The 22,105-nt window shown below is 42.9% G+C and overlaps 1 protein-coding gene across 6 annotated transcripts in view; it reads left to right on the forward strand.

Moving 5' to 3' along the window:
• SLC41A3 (solute carrier family 41 member 3) overlaps window positions 1–12,835 on the forward strand; it is a 54,990-nt gene extending 42,155 nt beyond the window's left edge. For all 6 annotated transcript variants that reach the window (XM_072989520.2, XM_020815156.3, XM_072989522.2 and 3 more), the window contains 5 exons: window positions 3,814–3,958; window positions 7,011–7,090; window positions 8,480–8,614; window positions 9,374–9,522; window positions 11,022–12,835. In XM_072989520.2, coding sequence (XP_072845621.2) covers window positions 3,814–3,958; window positions 7,011–7,090; window positions 8,480–8,614; window positions 9,374–9,522; window positions 11,022–11,189 — 677 coding nt within the window. In that variant the 3' untranslated portion in view covers window positions 11,190–12,835. The remainder of the gene's footprint in view (window positions 1–3,813; window positions 3,959–7,010; window positions 7,091–8,479; window positions 8,615–9,373; window positions 9,523–11,021) is intronic.
• The last annotated feature ends 9,270 nt before the right edge of the window (window positions 12,836–22,105 follow it).

Genomic DNA, 22,105 nt, shown 5'->3' on the forward strand with positions numbered 1-22,105 from the left:
ATGCTAATAAACCCAATTCCTGAAGCCCAGCTATTATTATTATGACAATAATTATTCTAGCTCACATTAATGTGCCATCTCTAGTCTAGCTCCCCTGCTCCTGTTTGACAAGATGATTTGGCAGGCTCAAGACCCTTCATATCATCATAGGATGATTTGGCAGTCCTAGGTCCTTCATAAGGAAGGACATGAAGGTGGGCTCCAGTATCTATGGCAGACCTTGGCAAAGTGCAGCCCGAGGGCCACATACAGGCTGCGATCTGCTCCTGTCCAGCCTGCCGGACATCAAAGCCATTTATAGCTTTTTGTCTAATTTTGATCAGTTGCTTATCTTTAACATACCACAAAAAACCTCTTTAGTATTTGTGAAGATTAACAAGTTTAAAATAAAAACAATCATAACATCACTGTTTCATTTTATTTTTAAGTATAGTTGGTTCGGCCCCCAAACACAGTTCAGATTTTTCATGTGGCCCCCTATAGAAATTAATTGCCCACCCCTGATCTTTGGGGTGAAAAAATGCATACCAAGAAAACAAACTACATGAGCATCCTAAATCACAATCGACATTTTAAGTGTAAAATCCATTAAAAGAAATCAGAAATAGTGCAGTTACTTATAGAATCTGGTCTGCATCTAGATAGATATAACAGGATTTCAGTTTGCATCAGCCAGCAAAGCTATTGGCAAAGAAGGAAAGGAGCTGCGGTCCGACATCATCTGGAGGATTATGTCAGGAAAATACAAGGATTGTAATAGGAGAAATTGACATTTTACACTGAATGTGTAAAGGAAGTTGTTAATCAGCCATGTTGTACAGCTGTGTATAAAGCTGAGTCATGCTGACTAGGCAGAAGGCTGATGTAATTCTTCTGAGATCATCTGAGATGAGGTAATGTTACCTATGGAATTATGGGACCAGGTAATGAGATAATGATTGGTCATATGTACTATATTTTGTACGCAAGAAAACACGTGTAGAGTGGATAGTTTGGAGATTTACTAGAGGAGATGCTGTTGGAGTACTGTATTTTGTGAAGACTGTGCATATGTAAAGGAAGAAGCTGCTGTCTCATGTTTTTCTCCTCTGCGAGGACCTTGGAGGCTGGTTGTACCCCTGCTTTGCTCAATGTACCCCAATACTTCCTTGACAGATTGCAAGTCACCCACCACTGGTCTACAATTTCAAAATCTGGTCTAACTCTGTGACACTACATATAGATCAGTCATGAAGATCCTGTATTTATAAAAAGGGTGGAAGACAGTTTCTGTTTAGTACTTTCTTATGACTTGAATTAAAAATCCTCAGTACTAGAATGCAGTGGCTAGGCAGCTTCAGATGTTCCTGGAGGAAAGAGATTATCTGGACCCTTTTTGTTCTGGTTTCAGGCTGGAGTTTGGCACTAAAACAGCCTTGCTCCTCCTTTGAAGTAAGGACAAGGGAAGTGCCACCCTGTTGACCCTCCTAGATCTCTCAGTGGCTTTTGATACCTTTCATTATTGTATTCTCTTGGACTGGCTCTGCAGAATTGGGAACAGGCAGCACTGTGTTGCATTGGTTCTGTTCCCATTTGAGGGACCTGTTCCAGAGAGTGGCACTGAGGGATTTCTGTTCAACTCCATGGCAATTATGATTTTGAGTGTCACAGGAATCCATTCTCACCACCACCACCACCACCATTTTGGTCAATATCCATTTGAAGCTACTGGGACAGGTTATACAGCATTTTGGTGCTGGGTACCATCAGAATTATATCCAGCACTAGCTCTTGTCAAAGGAGATGCCGTGTATGTGGTGAAACACTGTTTGTAGGAGGTAATAGGCTAAATGAGAGCCAGTAAATTGAAGCTGAATCCCAACAAGATGGAAGCTCTGTGACCTGATGGATCTCATGTGCAGGAATTCAGTAGACAACCTGTTCTGGATGAAGTTGCACTCCTGAAGGAGAAGGTATGTAGCATCAGGGTACTCATTGAGACTTCTTTATCATTTGTGGCTCAGGTGAGCACAGTGAGACTGTCTTTGAGTGGCCTGCCAGCTTCAGCCATTCCAGTGGTTTATGGACTGGTAACCTCCTGACTGGACTACTGTATTGGGCTTTATGTAAAGCTGCCCTTGAAGACAACACAGATACTGCAGCAGGCACAGTATGAAGCAACTGGACTGTTAGCAGAAACACCTTTCAGAGCTCATATGACTCGTTCTGACAACATTGCACTGGCCAGTCCTAGTTCAGTATGTTGATTATAACCTATAAAGCCCTAAATGGCTTGGGACGGCAACACCTCTTCCTGTATATACCTGCTTGCTCACCAAGATCTGCTGGGGGGCCTCCTCTGTGTCCATCTGTGGAGAATGATCCACTATGCAGAGACACGGAAGAGGGCTTTCTCATCTGTAGCAGCCCCAGTTATGGAACAGTCTCCCTTTAGATGTTTGACTGTCCCCAGAACTAATTTCGTTTTAGTGCCAAGATAGCAACAGTTATGAGCCATCAAGTCAATTCTGACTTATGGCAACTCTTTTCCGGATTTTCAGAAGAGGGTTTACCATTGGATTACTCATTGAGGTTTCACCGCTTATGGAGCCAGACATTAGGAGTTCAATTCCTGTGCCTCCTGTGAGTAGAGCCTGTGTGGCTTTAGGCAAGCTGTGCAGTCCCAGGATTTGGCCCATTCCCAGCTATGATTACTGTCCTAATTCACTTGATCTGCTGTTAGGAGGAAGCTGGCAATCGTGATTTCCATGGCTTATTGCTCTCAAGAACAGTGAAATGGTGCACTAGACATTTTCCTACACCCTTATTGTGTATCTGCAAGCACCAAGATAATGTCATCCAGTTATAGTATATCTGACTGCAGAAAGGAAACTTTGCCCTTTTCTTAGCAGTACTCTGAAAATTGTCTGTATTCGTTCAGATAGATTGCTTCGTTTATTGCTCTCTTGCACTCTGCTTTTATAACTTGTGCTTTCCCCTTTATGCAAGCTCTTTAGCTTGTCTTTGGGTGTATTGTGCTTCCTTTCTACAAATGCATAAACTACTTTTATATGCTCAGTTCTTCACCAGGACATAATTACTGCTAAGAGGCGGTAATGAGCTTGTTACATTATCCCATGAAAGCATACTGCGTTTGATTAGGGTTTGGCTTCTTGAGTGTCCACCTTCAGGTAATTTCCACGAACCAATTCTATTCTTGCCAGTATGATAGAGACTCCCATTTAAAGATTAGTGTTGAATCTGGTTAGTATATAGTGGGCTGAAGTTTATATAGAAATATAAGTCATAGTTTAAGTCCCATTGAAAGCAATAGGCCTAAAGGATTTTGTCGCCCATGAATCAATTTGTTTGGAATACAGATAAATAATTACGGTATTGTCTTTGTGCCTTTGTTCTGTTATGTTGCTTATTGCTGCAAATGCTATCACTGTACAGTATTAATTTGTTAATGCTTCTATACATCCTGTTTTTATATCAGTGCTTTGGGAGTAAACATTTTAATAGCGCCCTATTCTTTCTCTACCTCTTCTGTTTCCTCCTTTTGGTATTTCACTTGTGTGATAGGCTTTCTTGTTTTTTATATGTAACTTTTTGTACCTCTCATCAGTGTTGCATATTATAATCTGCTGCTTAATTATAGATGGTGCTAGAAGGAAAACATCCATAGTGCATTCTGAGATCATACAGTCTTCGCCATTCATCCTTGATCTACTCTTTCAAAAATTAATGGGGGTCTTTCTGCAGAAATCATTTGTGAAAACTAGCAGAGGTAAAAGGTGTTTGTTAACCTGAGGTTTCCTTTTTTTCTTGCAGATGTGAAATATCTTTCGCCCATGATCTGTGCCATCTTCATTGTGATGATTCCTCTGTGGATTGCGATTGCCAGACAGAGTCCTCCCATTGCTGAGGTCTTGAAATCTGGTTGGCAGCCAGTAATTGTTGCAATGGCCATTAGCAGGTAAACATCGACAAACAGGAAAGGAATTTAGTAGGTAGCCTGAATTTAGCAATCTTGAGGCTGTTCGAGGAGGAGCAAATCTACTGCTTTGTTGCTTGAGGCCAAAGAACACAGGATTTACCAAGATTTGCATCCCAACTGTTGTTTTCCTGCTGGGAAGGGACTTTGGACAATATTTTTTGTCTCAAATCCCCCCCCCCGTCCCCATGGTATTCTGCCCTTGTCCTGTTCCATCCTCTGTGTTTGTTCTGGCCTCTTGCAGAAGTGGGGAAGTGTTGGACATGTTGTGCCTACTGTACAGGCAGGGAGACCGCATAGTAGTCTCTGCTTCACAGAAAGTGTTGCAGTGTGGAGTTCTGGCTGATGCGCTGTGCTCTAAACGCCTCCCCTTGGTACAAAACAGTAAAAAAAAACCAAGGACATTGAGAGGATCAAAAAGAGCTGGGCATCTAAGAAAAAGAAGCAGTACAAAGCAAATTACGAGGCATATCATCTAGATATCAGGGGAAATTCTTGTGCTGTGTTCATTGCTTAATGGGGAACTTAGAGGGGTACAAGTGGTGTGTCTCCAGGAGCCATCTATTCAAGTTTTGTCCCTGGTACTAGTCATTGCAAAATCCCTTTAATCTGCTTTTGCCGATTTCACCCTCTGATTGATTTCCAGCCTTTTAATAAGAACTGACCATGGGGATCTGAAACAGCTCAGTGAGGACTGAGCATGCTCAGTGAAAGCAGAGACAGAAATTTGGAGGGAGGAAGAATAGAATGGAATACCTTAGAAGAGATCATGGCTGGAATCTTGAACAATGCTACTCCACACTTGAACATGTTGAATGTCCCAGGTGTATCCTATAAATGTGTACACAGGTGGTTTGGTGTCTGGTTAACATACCTGTACATTGAGGGTACCTGAAGAATGGGGATGACTTGCATGTGTGATGAATAGTCATAAAATGTACCAACACTGATATTTATGCCTCTTTGGTGGAGTCGGTTCACACATTCAGCTATGAATTATCAAGTCCTAAAGAGATATAAGAATAATTACAGGGGGAGTTCCTAGTAAGGATTTATACATCAAAAGTATGACTGTGCAAACAAGCCAGTCCTATGCCCTTCACTGTCTTGATTATATGATCTGTAGATTTCAAAGAAAAGTGTCTGTTCAAGCAGGCAGTGATGATTTTTATGGTGTGATGTTTTTTCCCAGCATATGCTAGAAGTGTGGGGTCACTTCAGTGGTTCAGCTCCATGAAACAGTTTCAAAACATCAAGCATTTTCCTCAGCACTCATTGTTCTTTAGTGACTAGAAGCAATAAAGCTGCCATCTGTGTCATTTCAACGGTGTCATAAATGTACTAGAATGGTTAGAGGCAAAGGGGAACAGGCCTACAGTCATCCTAACAGCCGTGTAGGGAAAGAATCCAGGAAGTGCCACTTTCCCCATGTCTTGCATTATCAGCTGCACCTGCTTAAAAGAAATCATCTTGTGTGTGTGTGTGTGTGTGTAGAGGAAATCCAGCACTGTTCTGGTATTCCGGTAAGGTAGACTGTGCAGTGTTTTCACTCTCTAAAGGCATTGCTGCCAGCCCATGAAACAATCAGATAAATTAGACCCTGGACTTGGGTGGGGTTAGGAGTAAACCATGGAGTATAGTACAGCAGAACGAACAACCATTTGACTGCTCTAAAAAGCCAAGCATTGTCCAGTGACAGTGATGAGATCATTATCCTGGTCTGAGACAAATCTGATTTACTTTTATAATTTTGTTTATTTATTAAATAAATAATCTGTTAAGACAAACAGACAGCCCGCCAGCCCCATTAAAGCGTGAACTACTCTGGGCAGTTTACAAATGAAACTGTAAAAATCCTTGAGGCTCCACATAGCAATACATATAACAATATGGCAATTTGGGGGGAAAATCATAGAAAAAAGAAAAGAGAAACAGGAAAATAAAAATAAAATATGAATATGAATTGCATCTGGAAGACTCATTTGTTAAAGGCAGCATTGAATAGTTCTCTTTACAATGATTTACTGAACATGAGGGGAGGCGCCTCCTGTATCTCCAGTGGAAACCTGTTCCAGAGAATGTGAGCCACCACTGAAAAAGCCTGATTCCTTGTCTTTGCCTTTCCGGCCTCCTTCAGTGTTACCACATTTAGCAACATGGAGTGAAACAAGTACAGTAGCTGATTTCTAGGAGAGCTATCCCAACAAGTATCGAGGTCCTAAACTGTTAAGGCTTTATAGGTCATAACCAGTATCTTGAATTGAGCACGGAAACTGACAGAGAACCAGTGAAGGTATGCCAAGACTGGGGATCTATGGTCGAATTTACTAATCCAAGAAATCAGTCTGGCCACTACATTTTGGACCTGCTGAAGTTTCTGTACTGTTTTCAAGGGCAGCCCTAAGTATATAGCATTACAGTAGTCTATTTCTGAGATCTGAAAATATTATCATCATTAAATGATATGTGGCCATATGGTTGGAAATAGCTAGTAGCTAGAATATCATGGGGGTTTTACAGTCCATAATCAGTGGTGCATTAGTGATTAAAGGAACAGCTGCCTAAGACAATCACAAGCTGGGATTTGTACAGCATACATCCATATAATCAGAATTATATCAGGAGGCAAGAAGAAGAAAAATGTAGTCATGCTCAGAAGGCAAAATCTGGCCAAAGTGACACAGCAGAAACTGTCAGAGAATCTTGTTAGACCTCTAAGCAGCAGAAATTGCAGATACCTGTCAAGTCAGGCAGCATTCTTTGTGATCATGGTCTTCATGTTAATTCTATGCTGATGAGATTTTATTTATTATTTTCCTCCAACTCTTTGTTCTCTGGCAACAAGGTGATAATAGTTCTTCTCTTGAACCGCTGCCCCCTTACCATCAGCAGCTTTAAAACGTGGCAGAAGAGTTCAGGAAAAGAAGTTAACTTCATCAAAGACAGGCTCAAAATGGAATAACTAGTCTTTAAATCCTGCAGAGTAGGGATTATAAAATGAAAATTATACTCATATTTTTGTTTGTTTAAACAGCCTAGGAGGACTCATCTTGGACAAAACCATAACAAACCCAAACTTTGAAGGCATGGCTGTTTTCACTCCTGTGATCAATGGTAGGATGATAATTTTTAAAAAAAGTTTCATGTTAATGGTAGAGGGTTGGTGATTGCAAATGAAACATTATCTTTTTCATTGGTGTAAGGCTAGATATTTCAGTTTTTAGATCTATTAGCAAAAATAAACCTTAAGTCTCAAAACTATCTGGAGAAGTGGAAGAACTCAGTCCTCAGAATCCCTTCTAGTTTAATGATTGTATTTGTGTGCCTTTTTGGAACTGCTGCCGCTCAGTGATACAGCACATGCTTTGCATATGACGAACCCAAGTTTTAATACATCTCATCTCCAAGTCGTGGAGGGCCACTGTTGATAGTGAATCCAGTTTATGGACCATTGGTCTGATTCAGAACAGTGCATTATTTCAGTGTTTAAAATGTTGTTTTTCTAGTGGAAAATTAAATCCTTCTGAATCTGTTTATATTTTGGAACACTATCAGAAATTGTTGCAAATGCATCAATATGTCACAAGCATATGGAGTTTGTAGCATTTGAACAGTGCTGCCCTGTATCCTGTGATCTGAAGAGTATACAGAATCATTTGGTGTGAACAATGCTAAACGTTGTTGAACTCCTCTGGGTATATAAAACAGGACTAATGAAAGAACATCTATAATTTTAAAAAGCAGTATGTGTCACTGTTTGTGGCTGTCTGTGTCAAAAGCAGCAGTATGAGCCTTCCTTACAATCATTCTGAATAAGACTGAATTTTTACTTAGCCAACATTGGGTCCCTTACTGGGAGAAAGGTGGCATACAAATGATACAACCAAAGAAACAAAACAAATTATTTTTATAAGAATGAATCTGTCATATAAACTTGCCCAACTTGGATAGAGCTAATTCTTTGAATCAGTGCCCAGTATCTCCAAAAAAAAATGTAATTGTGCACTTTTGTGCTTTATCTTTAAAAAATAAAAGTCTTCAGGTTTTTCTCTTTTCTGAAAAGCGTAATTGAATGCTGGATCTACAATGAAGTGCCAAATACTTTCTGGAGGAGAAATCTACCATAGGCAAAGATTGTATGATAGCCATTCAGTAGCAGAGATGGAAGAAGACATAGTACTCGAGCTAAAAAACAGATGTTCAATGGGACCTTCCTCATACTGTCATATTTCTCATGTTGCCAAAGTTGGGTATGTGTGTGAATAAGGGTTGTATGAGTAGGGTGTGTGTGTGTAAGAGAGAGAGAGGATGCTCTTTGCTATGTGTTTGGGAAATTAGTATAAGTCTTGCAGGTCAGAATATAACTTTCTTTGGATTAGTCGAGGGAAGGACCTGTTGTGGGGCTGTTCAGATTATGCAGATTCCTACTGCTGGATGCTTTATGTGATGTGTCATTATTGGCACCAAAGACTAATTTCCCTGTTCTGCACTTTTCCTTTGTAGGTGTTGGTGGCAATTTGGTAGCTATCCAAGCCAGTCGCATTTCCACATTTCTGCACTTCTGGAGCATGCCTGGAGTCCTGCCGCACAAGATGAGGCAGCACTGGCCTAATCCGTGTAACACTTTCTTCTCCTCAGGTAGGGAAACCATTTTTAGATGCTGGCCCCCAGTTACTCCCATGTATAAATGAACACACTCACCCACAAGAGAACACTGTCTCTGGCACCTCGGTCTCTGTGGTTAATCTGAATATGATGTGGCACTGAGAAACTCTTCCAGACTAGGTGGCAATCAGTTGCATCAGCGGCCACACTGAGAAGGCTGTTTTGTGAAATGCCTTGAAGTGGCTGTTCTGTGGCTCCACTGCAAAGCTCTGGCCCTTAGAAGTCACTTTGCTGACCTGCCAGGCCCAAACTAAGGTACAGGCAGCAGTAAAACATTCCCTCCATAGGCATGACTTCATTTCACGCTAGCATGTGGGGTAAGGTCCATTATACTACAATCTCTCAGTTTGTCAAACATTCATGAGCTCCTATATTTATTAATGGAAATTAACTGCCAGAACAAGTTATCATATCACAATCTACCTTAATAGACACCAGTCTTGAATAGACTTAGCCCTTTAATCCTGACCACCAGCATCCCTTCTCTCATTACTGTCTCCCTTCATCCCATCTTTTGTTACTTCTCCACTGGCACCCCCATTGTCATAAAGGGGCCATTTTGTATGTAGTGATGGATCACAGGGGAGGGGGCTTTGGAACTTTTCGAAAATTAGTTCTCAGTTACTAGAGCGCATCATTGTTATGAAGAAAAGCCTTGAAGAGAACTCATGTCTTATTTTCACTTGGCATAACTATAACTGTCATGTAATTTTTGCTTTTCTTCTTTTGCAGGGGTAAATTCAAAGTCAGCTCGTGTTCTTATCCTGCTAGTGATCCCAGGACATTTGGTGTTCCTTTATACCATTCACCTGCTTCAAGCAGGCCACACCGCACTCACCTTCACCTTTGTGGCATTTTATCTGATGGCTGCTGTCCTGCAGGTAACTAGAAATGGACTTCTGGGGTATGAATGAACTCTTTAATGTGTTCAAAAGCGGATCAGCCACTGTATCTGTGCTTTTGCCAGTAACACGCCCACATTTCTTCACACATTTTGATCCTGGTCCCTTTGAAATTTCCAAATTGGCAGTTATCCACTTGAAATTATAGCTCTTTTTGGATGTATTTATGGGGGAAAGTGATGTGGGGATACCACTGCAGAAAACTACAGAATGTCACTTTCACTTTTCTATCTGGAACACACCATCTGTTTCATTCACTTTACATCCCTTTTATGACCTTTCTCCTATTAGTATTTTGAAAAGAGACAGTTCAGTGCCTTGTTTCTGTCATGGCATTTCTAGGGATGAGCTGAAAAGGTGTCTCCCCCCCCCCCAACAGAGTGCTTGGCTGAAAATGAGAGAAACCTGATGTTGGCAGTGGGCTGTGATGATTGCCCATGACTCAGTATCTACCAGCAGTTGCTCTCCCTACCCTGTCAAACAGAGCAGTAAACAAAAGGAAGTTTGGCTCCAGGAAGGAGCTACATGATGAAGTAGTGTTGTCCTGAACTCAGGCCAAGGGAAGGCATTGCTTTCAGTCCCCAGCCCACCTGCTACTTTATTTTCTCCAAGGAGGTTAAGGGTGGTGGCTTGTATCTGTCAAGAACTCTCTGTGTGCGTGTGTGTGTGTGTGTGCGTGCGTGCACGCGCATGCGTGTGTTCCTGCTGTCACGATCCCACACGGCCCCTGCTTGTTTCACCAAACTACTGTAAGAGCTCACACTATGTGTCTTTCAGCTGCCAACAGTTGATTACATCAATATTACTATTATTAATAATTGATGTCCAGGCCATATGTCATTTTAAAAGAACCAAATAGAAGTTGTTTATTGTTACAGATGATGAAAGTTCATTCAGTGTTGTTAACTCTTAAACATCCTCATTCATTTCACTCTCAACCACCACTATCCTGCCCAAATTCCAAAACCACACCAAACTCCTAAACCTCTTCAACTAATCTCAAAAACACTCTCTAAACTCCTCCTCCTGCTGCTGCTGAGTCTATCTCATGACTCCACCCCTCCAACACTCCCATTGGTCTATACAGATAGCATATGAATATTCATGACCTGGGCAGATGCCACAGCTGCATTTGCCCCTTTATGGCTTACACCAGGATTGTGGAACCAGGACTAGGAAATTTGGCCATCTAGATGATGGACTATAGTTCCCATCAACCCCAGATGAATGGCCATAGGAGTCAAAGTTCTTCAACATCTGGAAGGCCAGATTTTCCCCACTATTTCCCAGCACACATACACCATCTGGGAATTAGATGGGAAGGTGGCCATAGCTTCGTCCAAGAGATATCTGTGGCCTCTGACATGGGTAACAGGGCGTGTCTGTGCTCTGTTGCTGTTGGCCATTCCAGCGCTATAACTGTGTTGGGTCACACCACAGTAGAAGATGTCATGTCTGCTTTGCATTTCTGTTTACAGGTGGGAATTCTGCTCTACATGGCTGACATCCTTGTGCGGCTCATGTGGAGAAAGGGTCTTGATCCTGACAATTTCTCCATCCCCTACCTCACTGCTCTGGGAGACCTCCTAGGCACTGGGTTCCTGGCACTTTGCTTCCGCTTCGTTTGGCTGCTCATTGGATTGTAGCTGAACATGGGAAACTAATGGAGACTTCTGCTACAATGTTGACCTGCAGACTGATCTGATGAGCAAAAACTCTCACGATGGTGCTTTTGACATGGTCCAACAGGGTACTGAAAAAGGAGATCCAGGTCCTTAAACTGGAATGAATTGTATACCCCTCCCTTTTGATCTCAGTTCTGCCTAGCTGTGGAGTTTGAAAAATATCTGTCACTTAAGGAGCATTAACATGGATTGCAGCTGTTGAGATACTAACAGTGAAACACTCTGCTCTGATTTGCCTTTCAGTTGGTTGAGAAGTGTTTTCCAATGGCCTGCTTTGAAAAGTCCGTTGATACCAATGGGAGGCTGTCCACTGATCTCAGTGGGGTGTAGATTATGTCCTAGATAAGGATGTTGCACTGTCTTTGCCAGGCATTAACTGGCAATCCAAGAAGGCATTTTATTGTCTGCCTATCTCTGATATGAAAGAAGGGAGACAGTGAGAGAGAATTATGCCCAAGGTTGTTAACACTCTGCACCAAAAACTCTATGAGCTACAGCAGGGAAACTTAAACTGAGCAGTGCAATAGCTCAACATTTGTTTTACAATACCTCATGCATAGTTGTATAACTATGGTATCTGGCATTTATGCACTATGCATTAGATTTCTCAGTGTGTGCTTATGCTGAATTTGAGAAGAGCTTGTTTGTGGCTGGTTTTCCTGGCAGAATTTTGAAATGGTTGAGATTGCAATGACAACAGCAGTTATGAGCTGGAAAAGGAAGAAATCAAGAAAAGAACACAGAACAGCCAAAGCTGATGCTTTTGGCTGCTCCTCGGCTTCAATTATTTGTACAGCTCTATCAAATCTTGGAGAAGCAGAGCATCTTCTCATGAAGAAGGAAGAAAGCTTTACTTTATCCTATCCTTTGACATTTCCATCTTGTTCAAAATAAGAAGTTTGCTATCATACCTCCATGTGCCAGAGAAGTGTGGTCTCTCTTTCTCAGCACCAGACACTTGTGAGGAGGTGAAATGCAAATATTCTGTTTTGAGAAGACAGATGCAAATGAAGATGAAGGTGCCACCTAGTAAGAAGAGGAGCTTCGTGTCATCCTGTTCCCTCCCGTGCCAACCTTCTTTTCTAAAGCCACTTGCAAAAAATGCTCATGATTGTGCATGAAATCTTAAGAATAATTATGAGCCCTGATTTATAGGCTTCATAAATCTTTCTTTTAAAAAGAGACAGTCATTATCATACATCATATTCTAAAAGACTCACCAAAGGACAGGCATAGTGCCTCACTATACTAGATAGAGTTCAGTGTTCTTAGAAAAAGGTACAACCTGTCCCCAGATCTTCAACAGTTCTGTGCCAGGATAAAACAAACCAACTGTGCAAACAGCGGTCTTAATTTGTCCACTCTTCCAAAGGTAAGACTATCTGTAGAATTTCTTCCTCACATAGAGAGGAAAGCTGAATGAGCTTTTTCTTCAAGGAGACCCTTGCAGGTGAAACAAGAAAGACAGAAGGATTGCAGTTCACTATGCCCCAGCATCAGTGTCTAGTTTGATTAAATTTTCATTCACTCTCATGTTTTTTTGTTTCAGATCTGGCAACTTTTTATGGTTTATAGAAATATACACACAATAAAATGTGAAAATAGTAGTGTGTTGGCAATTTTCTTTCATAGGCTTGCCCAGGTTTTAGGACATTATTGCCACTACCTGGCAAAGAAGAAGCTGTGCTATCTCTGCTGCTTTTGTTCTTCTTTTAATAGTGTGGGATCAAGAATTGTGAGAAAGAGCCACATCACGGTTCTGAGGTAATGGTGCTGCCTATTCCAAATAAGCATATAGCTTTGATTTCCATATTCTTAACCCTAATATCAAAGAAAGAACATGGCTGCTGAAGTGGAATGGGTAACAAAGATTATAACACAGAAGTAAAACCTGAAATACTTATTGAAATATGTCATGGGTCCTACCCAGTGACAAAAGATGGAACTTATTGCAAGCTTATAGTTTACGTACTGAACTGAAAATTTCTATGTCTGCAGGCAAGAAGATTTATCAGTGTAGCTGAGTAAGAAAATAATGTGGAGGAACTAATCAGAGATTTAATCTATGGGGATAATAAAAAGCCCGTCAGTTTGAGTGTCATGCCCACTCCCACAGCCCAAAATCCCAAGAATTGTTGTTCATGAAGAAATTTCAATGAACTGCAGTTCTTCAACTAAAGCATCCTGTGAGCCCATTATAATTTTGCTATCACTTGATGTCTTCTCTCCCAAATCATCCCCATAAATAATCTCCATAACAAAAATATTTTGAACGTAAGTGTTGTAGTGGGGCTGTTTTGATCAAACATTTCCATAAGCTTGACCATGAAACGAGAATTATTTGGTTCTAGCAGTTTTTAAACTAGAAGGTCAAGTGCACTGAAACAACTGTGGTATAGCCAGGAAGAAGAAGAATTATTTACATTAAAGTTCCTTACTTTAAAGTTGGGTAGTGGCAACTCCTAGTAATTTTTAAAAGGTATCATGGCAAGTTACATAATCTAGCTATAAACAAATCTGGGTTATTCCCTTTTAAAAGAACTTTTAAGAAGAAAAATGTGTTCCTACTGCTATCCTTGAGAAACATCGCAATTGTTTGTAGAACAAGCTATAAAGCATATGTACTAACTTATAGGACTAGTGCCGATTTAAATGTCCACCAAATGCTTATTTGATCAGTGTGTCCCATCAACAGCATTTAAGGACTTCTGTTTTGGCAGTATTATACCTTGCCACTATTGTTGCTCTACTAGAGTTTGCTTTTCATTATATTCATCCTACTTTATCACTACTATTCCCCACCCCCAAAGTCAGATAGTCCCTTCCCCTGGAATCATCACAAGAATTTGTCCCCTTCTGAGTGGCAAAACAACAATGAGACTTTTCTCTTCACTAAGACCCATTGTGTGGTTTGTGTTCTACCTTGGGTGTGGTCCAGGAAGAACATCTGTCTAGGATTCATCTGTGTTTTTTGGCAATTCCTGTTCAGTCAAATGAGGCCTGAATGGGGAATGCTTGCCTTGGGCCATAGCTTTCAGCTGGTGGTTCCTGTTGGGGGAAAAGAATAATAATGTGCCACTAGACTGATTCTGACCCTTCCCAGGGTTTTCTTAGCTATGATGCATTAAGATCTGGTTTAGCAGTCCCTCCTTCAGGTGACACTGTGGAGCTTGCCCATGATCATCCAGATAGCAGGGTATGTAACTCCATCAGTCACACATACGCTGGGTGATCTCAGGTGGTTCTGAAAAAAACTACTGATATATTGGGGGGAGGGGAAGGGCTTTGTGATTTGTAAAAATAATAATAAAAATAGCAGGTGGTTTAGTTATAAGAAAAGCTGCTTCTGAATCAGAATGAGAAATTGTCTTAGCCTTGGGAGCCATTTTCTGAAATGCATCTGAACTTTCTGTTATACTGTTATGCTGCAAAACATCATTACTGTAGTACTTTAAGGGCAAAAAATTAAAAGCATGCAGTTCCTTTCCCTCTCCTACCTTTTGACTTCAAGAAATATGATGTAACAGAAGGAAATTGTTTCAATAAAACAGGATTTTTAAGGCATATTAAAATATGTTTTTGCAGTGAACCAGTATACTTTTATCAGAGTATATTGCCAGGGGGCTTATGTTTTTTGAGTCTTATGCTCTTCCAAGAATTTTGACAAATTCAGATTCTGCCATGTTTTCTAATAAAGACATGGGAATTATTCCACAACCCTTCCCTGTCCACCCCTCCCAAACCCAGATAGCACCCAGAGGTGCCCATTTGGGCACTTCCTGGCTTATTTTGTTTCTCCCCTTGATGGCCATTTCTGGGCCCAAGGCAAGCTGTAGTAAAATCTGGGGGAAAGAAGCTGTCTGTCTGTCTGTGGAGATCACAAGAGTTGAAATTTTGAAACCATCTGTAAAAGCATATATTAACAAGACATGTAAATAAAAATATGTTTTACATTATTTTAAAGGTATTTTCATAACTGAAAGATGACAACATTAACCACATCTTGCGTTACCCTGTGAGCAAAGTGAATGATGCTATCCTATCTGGGTTTAGGGGAAAATTCAAAGAAACACCACTTTAATATTCATGTAGCTGCCAAGAATGGATGGCAAATCAATTGGAATTCAGAACATTGAGTGCCATCATAGCATTTACTGAAGAGGATCCCCACTGAATAAATCATAAGAACATTTCTGACACAGTTAAGTCATAGGTCACAGTTCTTTGCTAACCTGGGTTTTTAATTTTCCTGCGTTTCACAGAGATTGAGGCCGCCCACGCTTAAGGGTCAGTCAGGTGGAGGATAACCACATTTGTTTGTTCAAACACACACACCCATCTCACATATAAAGAAATCTGAGCCTAAAGGGCCCAATATCAGAATGTGGCACTGTCAGGCTTCTGCCATCATCCAAGAATGGCCTAGTACTACAGACACATGGCTGGAGGCTCTCAGATCACCACTGCGAAGGGAGCTCCCATTGCAGTTTCCCAAAATGCTCGTGAAGCAGCCTTGTTCTGGGGCAGTGCGGCACTTTAAAAAGGTAGTTTGCTCCCAATTGTGGCCAGAACATTCCTCCTGACACCAGAGTAGCCTGCTGGGAGCCCAACAAGAAGGTGGACCATTGGCTTGCAGAGCCTGTAAAGGTGGCTGCGCTCTGATGCACATTTGGTTGAAAGCAGGAGGCAATGGAGGTCAGGGATCTGTGGGAAGCCAAGCTGGTGACAGTAGCTGGTCTAACTCAGGAGGCCGAATGTCTTGGGCTAGCACTGGCTATCATGCCTCATTCAAGTGGAAGCAAATCACACACACACAGTGCTGTTGTTCAGGTATTCAGACACAGTTTTCCAGAAGGAATAATTTGATTGACATGCAAAATGCCAACAAATAAACACTGTCAGATTTTTAAAACCTTCTTTCGAAATCCCCCAGGTGCCCAACACAGTGTTTTTCTCTTTCAGGAGGCTGTCTTATCCCTTTACCTGGTAAATAAGCAAAACTGTGTTACCAGCACCACTCTCTGAAAGGAGATCTTGGCATCTGTGCATTCGTACTCATACATGGCCCCTTCTGCAGTCCGGTTTGGCACCAAATCCAATGTTCTTTAAGCAAACAAGGACGGCTGGTGTCCTCATGTTTACGAAAAGTCCAGGCAAAATGAAAAATGCATTTGACAGGCAAATGGAAGCAATGAGGTCGGTGACTAAAATGAAGGCTCTGTTCTGTTTGACACTGAAAATCACTGTGATAGAATTTGCACACTTAACACTGAAGGATCAGGGCTACTCCCGCTTACACTAGAAGCTGACTTTTAATTGCCAACTGAAGAAGAAAAGGTACCTGAAGATTCTCTTATCCATACCTTATGCGGACCTGCTGGACGTCCCCCTGCTCAGCTTTTACATCTAAGCATGTTTCTAAGCTGTGCCTTGCAGCAGGACAGAAAAGGAGGCCAACCACAGAGCCAGGCAGAAAAGGAGCTCTGGAAGTGTCTTTCCAGCCAGACGCTTAGAGGGCAGCCTTCATTCCTGCTGGGAATGATGCAATCAAGGGATCTGTAGAAAGATCACTGCTTAATAAATTACAGATTTTGGAATCTGTATGCATCTAAAGGAGCCTGCTCTTTTATCCCTTGAGATCTGATGGGGAGCACTGAACTTTGTAGAGGTGCTGGGATGCATAAGTCAATGATAGGGGGGTGTAATGTTTTTCAGCTGTTGCAGGACTCCTATTCCCATCTATCCCCAACCAGCATGGACAATGATAGGAGGAACTTTGTAAGGAAGTGAGAGCACCTTGGGCAGAATGTTGATGTAAGGTGCCCCGCCTCTTGTGCAAGGGCCCTGACCCTCCCAACCGCTCTGCGGTTCAGAAAAGGTTGAGGAACACTGTTATAGCCCAAGCACAAGAGAGCCACAGGTTCCCCACCCTGGATTTAAGGGCTATGGCCACCCCCTCGGCTCAGCCACCATCCACCAGGCTGCCTGGTGGAGCTCTCAGGGTTCTAGTTCTGAATAGCGGCTTTCCTTCTGCGTCTCGGATACATCATCTTTCAAAAGGGCTGGGTTGGTGCTGGAGGCTTTACTGCCTCTTTCAGCAGCTGAGGTCAGTTTTTAGCAGATATTTGTGGGAGAAACCAAGATTTATTACCAAGCCCAAACCTTCTGGTGTTATGCTGAAACAAAATTATTGAAGTTCCACTCAGAGAACCTTCTGGAGAGCGAGCCCTCAATTTCCCCCCCACACACACTATGTGAGCTGGCTGAAGAGAAAGAAGCGTGGTCATTTGGTGGCAGTTTATTGATTAATACAGTCCAAGAAAGAGAGCAGATTAAATCCATTTGACACAATGCACTCTAATCTAATTGACAAAGATTGAAACCACATGAGATTCTTCAGACGGCTCAGCAGAAGAGGGATGATAAATGGCTTCAGCGGTGCTGCTCCAGAAGAGAATTAACGCCTGGGAGTCGGAGCATGAATGAAGAAAGCTGCCCCTTCTGCAGGGAAGCAACAGGAAGGCCTCCTTGCTCAGGAGAGCAAACTGACAAAAAAAAGGGGGGGGCTCTCGTTAACTCCAAAGGTCTGCTTGAGGCTTTACTTTACAGCTGGTAAAGACGCAGACTTACTTGCTGGGGAGGGGGCGCAAGACAGGAGAGCCAGTTGGACTCCCCCTGCCCTACTGAATACAAGATGAAGCAGGTTCTTTATCTATAGTACTAACAGATTTACAGGCCTTTCTCGTTGGAAGCACAGCTGTAGGCCAGCCATCTGTTGGTGCCTATCACTACACTTCCACACACGCTTATTGTACAGCTGCCTCTGTGTGTGTGTGTGTGTGCACGCTCCTGCCTGTGTGAAGTATGCCAATTACTGGCATGAGAAAGAGGCTGAAGTCCTGTTGCTTAGTTTTAACAAGTTGCATTAGAGGAGGCTCATGGAATCAGTGGGGATAGATTCCATTGATTCAAGTGGGCCTACTCTAGTGTTAGACTTGCTGCACTAAACAACAGTCTGCCAGAAAGCCATGCAAGTAGTTGCAAGTAGCTGTGACCTGCCACCAAGTCACTTCCATTTATGGAGGTCTCCCCCCCCCCCCCCAAAAATGAACCAGTGGCCTCCAGAACATCCTGTCACTAAGAGCCCTGCTTAAGTCTTGCAAAATCAAGCCCATGACTTCCTTTATGGAGTCAATCAATTTGATGTTGGTGTGACAAACCCAGACCTACTGGGATCTGCCACACGTTAACTAAGCTGCCACCAACCATTCCCTATAAGAAGTCACACAGACCAGGGATGGATTTTCAATAAATAAAAGAATAAGGTTTATTTAAAACAACACACAGGGAAAATAAAAGGATTATGTGAATAAGATATAGTAACGTGGCTTAGTTTCATTCATACATGCACACAGTTTGGTTCACACAGAACCCTTAACTTGAAGCACAGACCCTGAACCTATCAGTTCTGGCTAACCAACAGACACCTGAACCTATCAGGTTGGTACTGACACACAGTAGTACCCTGTCTGACACACAGACTCCCACACCAGCTTCTTCTTCCCAGCTGCTGCTTCTTCACATCCCAGTGTCTCCTAACTTCTCCACACACGCTTCACATATATATATAGTACAGCCCCTCCTCCTGATGTCCCGCCTTCCACTCCCCATAGGATGGAACTTTCCCTCCAAACCCATGACAGACAGGTAACATCAGTGCTGTATGTAACACCTCCCCTCTTTATAAGTTGTTTTGTAGGGGGAAAGCTAAGGTGCTTTTCCCCCAAAAAACAACCTAGATAAAACACACAACAACAGTTATACATACAATATCATACTTACTTATACTTACATTCTAAGTTAACCATATCAATTAGGCATTTAAACATTTACCATATACATTACATCAATTTACCTTTATTCATACAAACCAAGTTCAAAAAACAGGTACATTTAACTTTTTGTCATCAATATATACACATAGTCCATGTTCTTTCGCCGTCTTCAATCTTCAGGTCTTCTTGACAAGGCGTCAGCAACACAGTTCACTGACCCTCTGACCACCTTCACTTCAAAGTCATAGTCCTGTAGGTTTAAAGCCCACCTCATAAGTTTGCTATTGTGGGTTTTCATTGTCTTTAACCATTGCAATGGTGAATGGTCAGTGCACAGAATAAAATGTCTTCCCCAGATGTAAGGCTTGGCCTTCTGGATCGCGTAGACTATGGCCAAACACTCCTTCTCCACGGTTGCCAAATGTCTCTCACCTTTTTGAAGTTTCCTACTCAGGTAGGACACTGGATGCTGGTCACCATTCTCATCCTCCTGGCACAGAACTGCTCCTACCCCGCTGTTAGACGCATCGGTGTAGATGATGAACTCCCGGTCGAAGTCTGGAGCCCGCAGCACTGGATACTGGACGAGCGCCTCCTTCAACCTCTGGAACGCCTCCTCACAGTCGCTGGTCCACGGGATGCGGTCATCAGCCTTCTTCCTCGTCAGATCGGTCAGCGGAGCCGCAATCTCGCTAAACCTCGGGATGAACTTTCTGTAGTAGCCCACCAACCCAAGAAATGATTCGACTTTTCTCTTGGTGTTGGGTCTGGGCCAACCACGAACAGCCTCCACCTTGGCCTCCAGGGGTTTTATCACTCCTCCCCCTACTATGTGACCCAAGCACTTTACTTCTGGGCTACCCAGCTGCAGTTTGTTCCCTCTGCAAGGCCTAGGCCAAAGCACTTCCTCCCCTGGGTTTAAGTGCCTCTCCCTGGCGTTCTGGTCATCCCAAGCTTTCTTTCTGACCTTTTGAGCTTGCAGGGTCTCTGCTGCTAGCTCTAGGTTTCTCTTTAGGTCCTTCCTTAAAGAGTCTATGTATGTCACAACGTCCGGTGGGTCATCCTGGGTGATCTGCTCCCAATCTTGTTTGATCAAATCAAGGGGCCCTTTCACCCTTCTCCCAAATAAAAGTTCAAATGGACTGAACCCGGTACTGGCTTGTGGCACTGATCGATAAGCAAACAAAAGGGATTGCAGCTTCTGGTCCCAATTGTTTGGATTCTCTGCCAAGTAAGCCCTAATCATGCGCATTAGAGTCCCATTGAACTTCTCAGTTAACCCATTACTTTCAGGATGATAGGCAGTAGTTTCCTTGTGCTTAATTCCACAGATTTGCCATAAGCGTTTCATGAGCTTTGATGTGAACGATGCGCCCAAATCTGTGATTATTTCTGAGGCAAATCCCATCCTGGACATATACCCCACCAAGGCATCTGCCACTGTGTTAGTTTCAATGTTAGTCAAGGGTATGGCTTCAGGGTACCTCGTGGCATGGTCCACAATGGTGAGAATGAACCTGTTCCCCCTCTTTGTGGCCTTGGGCAAAGGTCCCACAATATCCACCCCTATGCATTTGAACGGAGTGTCAATCACAGGCAAAGGGCACAACTTTGCTTTGGTCCTGTCGCGGCTATTCCCCTGCCTTTGACACACATCACATTGTTTACAGAACTCCCTGATCTGCTTCCCTATGTCAGGCCAGTAAAAATTCTGTGTGATTCTCTGCTGTGTTTTGTTCACCCCTAAGTGCGCAGCAAACATGTCAGAGTGCCCCCTTTGTAAGATCATGGGGCGATACTTTTCAGGCACCACTAGCTGACTTCTGATCCCATCTCCCCCTTTTGAGATATTCCTCAGGGTCTCTCTATATAAAATCCCCTTTTTCTCTAGAAATCTCACTGGGGTTTCAGGTGTTAGCTGGGCGTCAGTCACCTGTTCAAAACACTTTTGGAGAGTGGCGTCTGCCTTTTGCTCTTGTCCAAATCTGCTGTCTGTGGTTAAGGTTTCCACCACAGCTTCTGAACTCCCCCCACCTGCTTCCGTCTCTGGCTCATCATTACCCCCCTGAACTGTCCCCGTGGTGGCTTGTGAACGTGTAATCACTAGCACCCGTTTCACATGTTCAGCCAGGTCATTTCCCACGAGCACGGCTGCTGGCAGAGTCGATGAAATCGCTAGCCGCCAAACTCCCCTCCAGCCTTGAAAGTTGACAGGTACCTCCGCGACTGGCAGTGAGATCACCTGCCCCTCAATCCCTGCCACCTTCATGCTCTCATTTGGGATTAGATATTCCCTAGGAATAATATCTGGATGGCACAGGGTCACCTGAGAACAAGTGTCCCGCAGCCCCCGATACTGATGGTCAAGTATTCCTACGTCCACCCCTGCTGTCTCAAACAACTGAGAATCTGTTCTCACCAGCAGGCAGCGCCTGACCTCTACAAGAGGACCATTTTCCTCAGCCTGATCAGCAGATGTAGCTGTTCCAGATTGAGTAGCCATGGCAACAGGCTCCCTCAGTGACAATGAGCCTTGCTCTTTCTGGACACAGAACACAGCTTTTGGCTTGGTTCCACTCGAATCCTGAGGCACAATTCCTTTTAGCTGCTTTAATTTCTCACACTCTGAGATTAGATGGCCCTTTCCCTGACAGAAATAACATTTTCTGGTGTATTTTGAGTCTTTCTCATCTTGTTTTGGTTTTCCCTCCAAAACCTGAGGTCTTAGTTTCATGTCTGAGGGCTTCCCTTCACCATGGGCCCCTCCCCCTTGCTGGCTTTTCCCTGGTCCCTGAGAGTACTTGCTGTAGGTTTCTTTAGGTTTCCCCATCGCTTTCCCCTCACCCAAGGGCTTTCTTATTTGGGAAATAAAATCTGCAATCTCGGCGGCTTCTGCCACAGATTTCGGTTTCCTTTCCCTCACCTGGAATTTCAGTTCCCCATGCAGGACTGAATAGAACTGTTCCAGCGCTATCAAGTCTTTAAGCTGCTGGTAGGTCTCTGTCCCCTCCTGAGATAGCCATTTCTCAAGCAGCCTCACCA

The sequence above is a fragment of the Pogona vitticeps genome, chromosome 2, assembly GCF_051106095.1.
Source record: "Pogona vitticeps strain Pit_001003342236 chromosome 2, PviZW2.1, whole genome shotgun sequence".
Taxonomy (NCBI): Eukaryota; Metazoa; Chordata; class Lepidosauria; order Squamata; family Agamidae; genus Pogona; species Pogona vitticeps.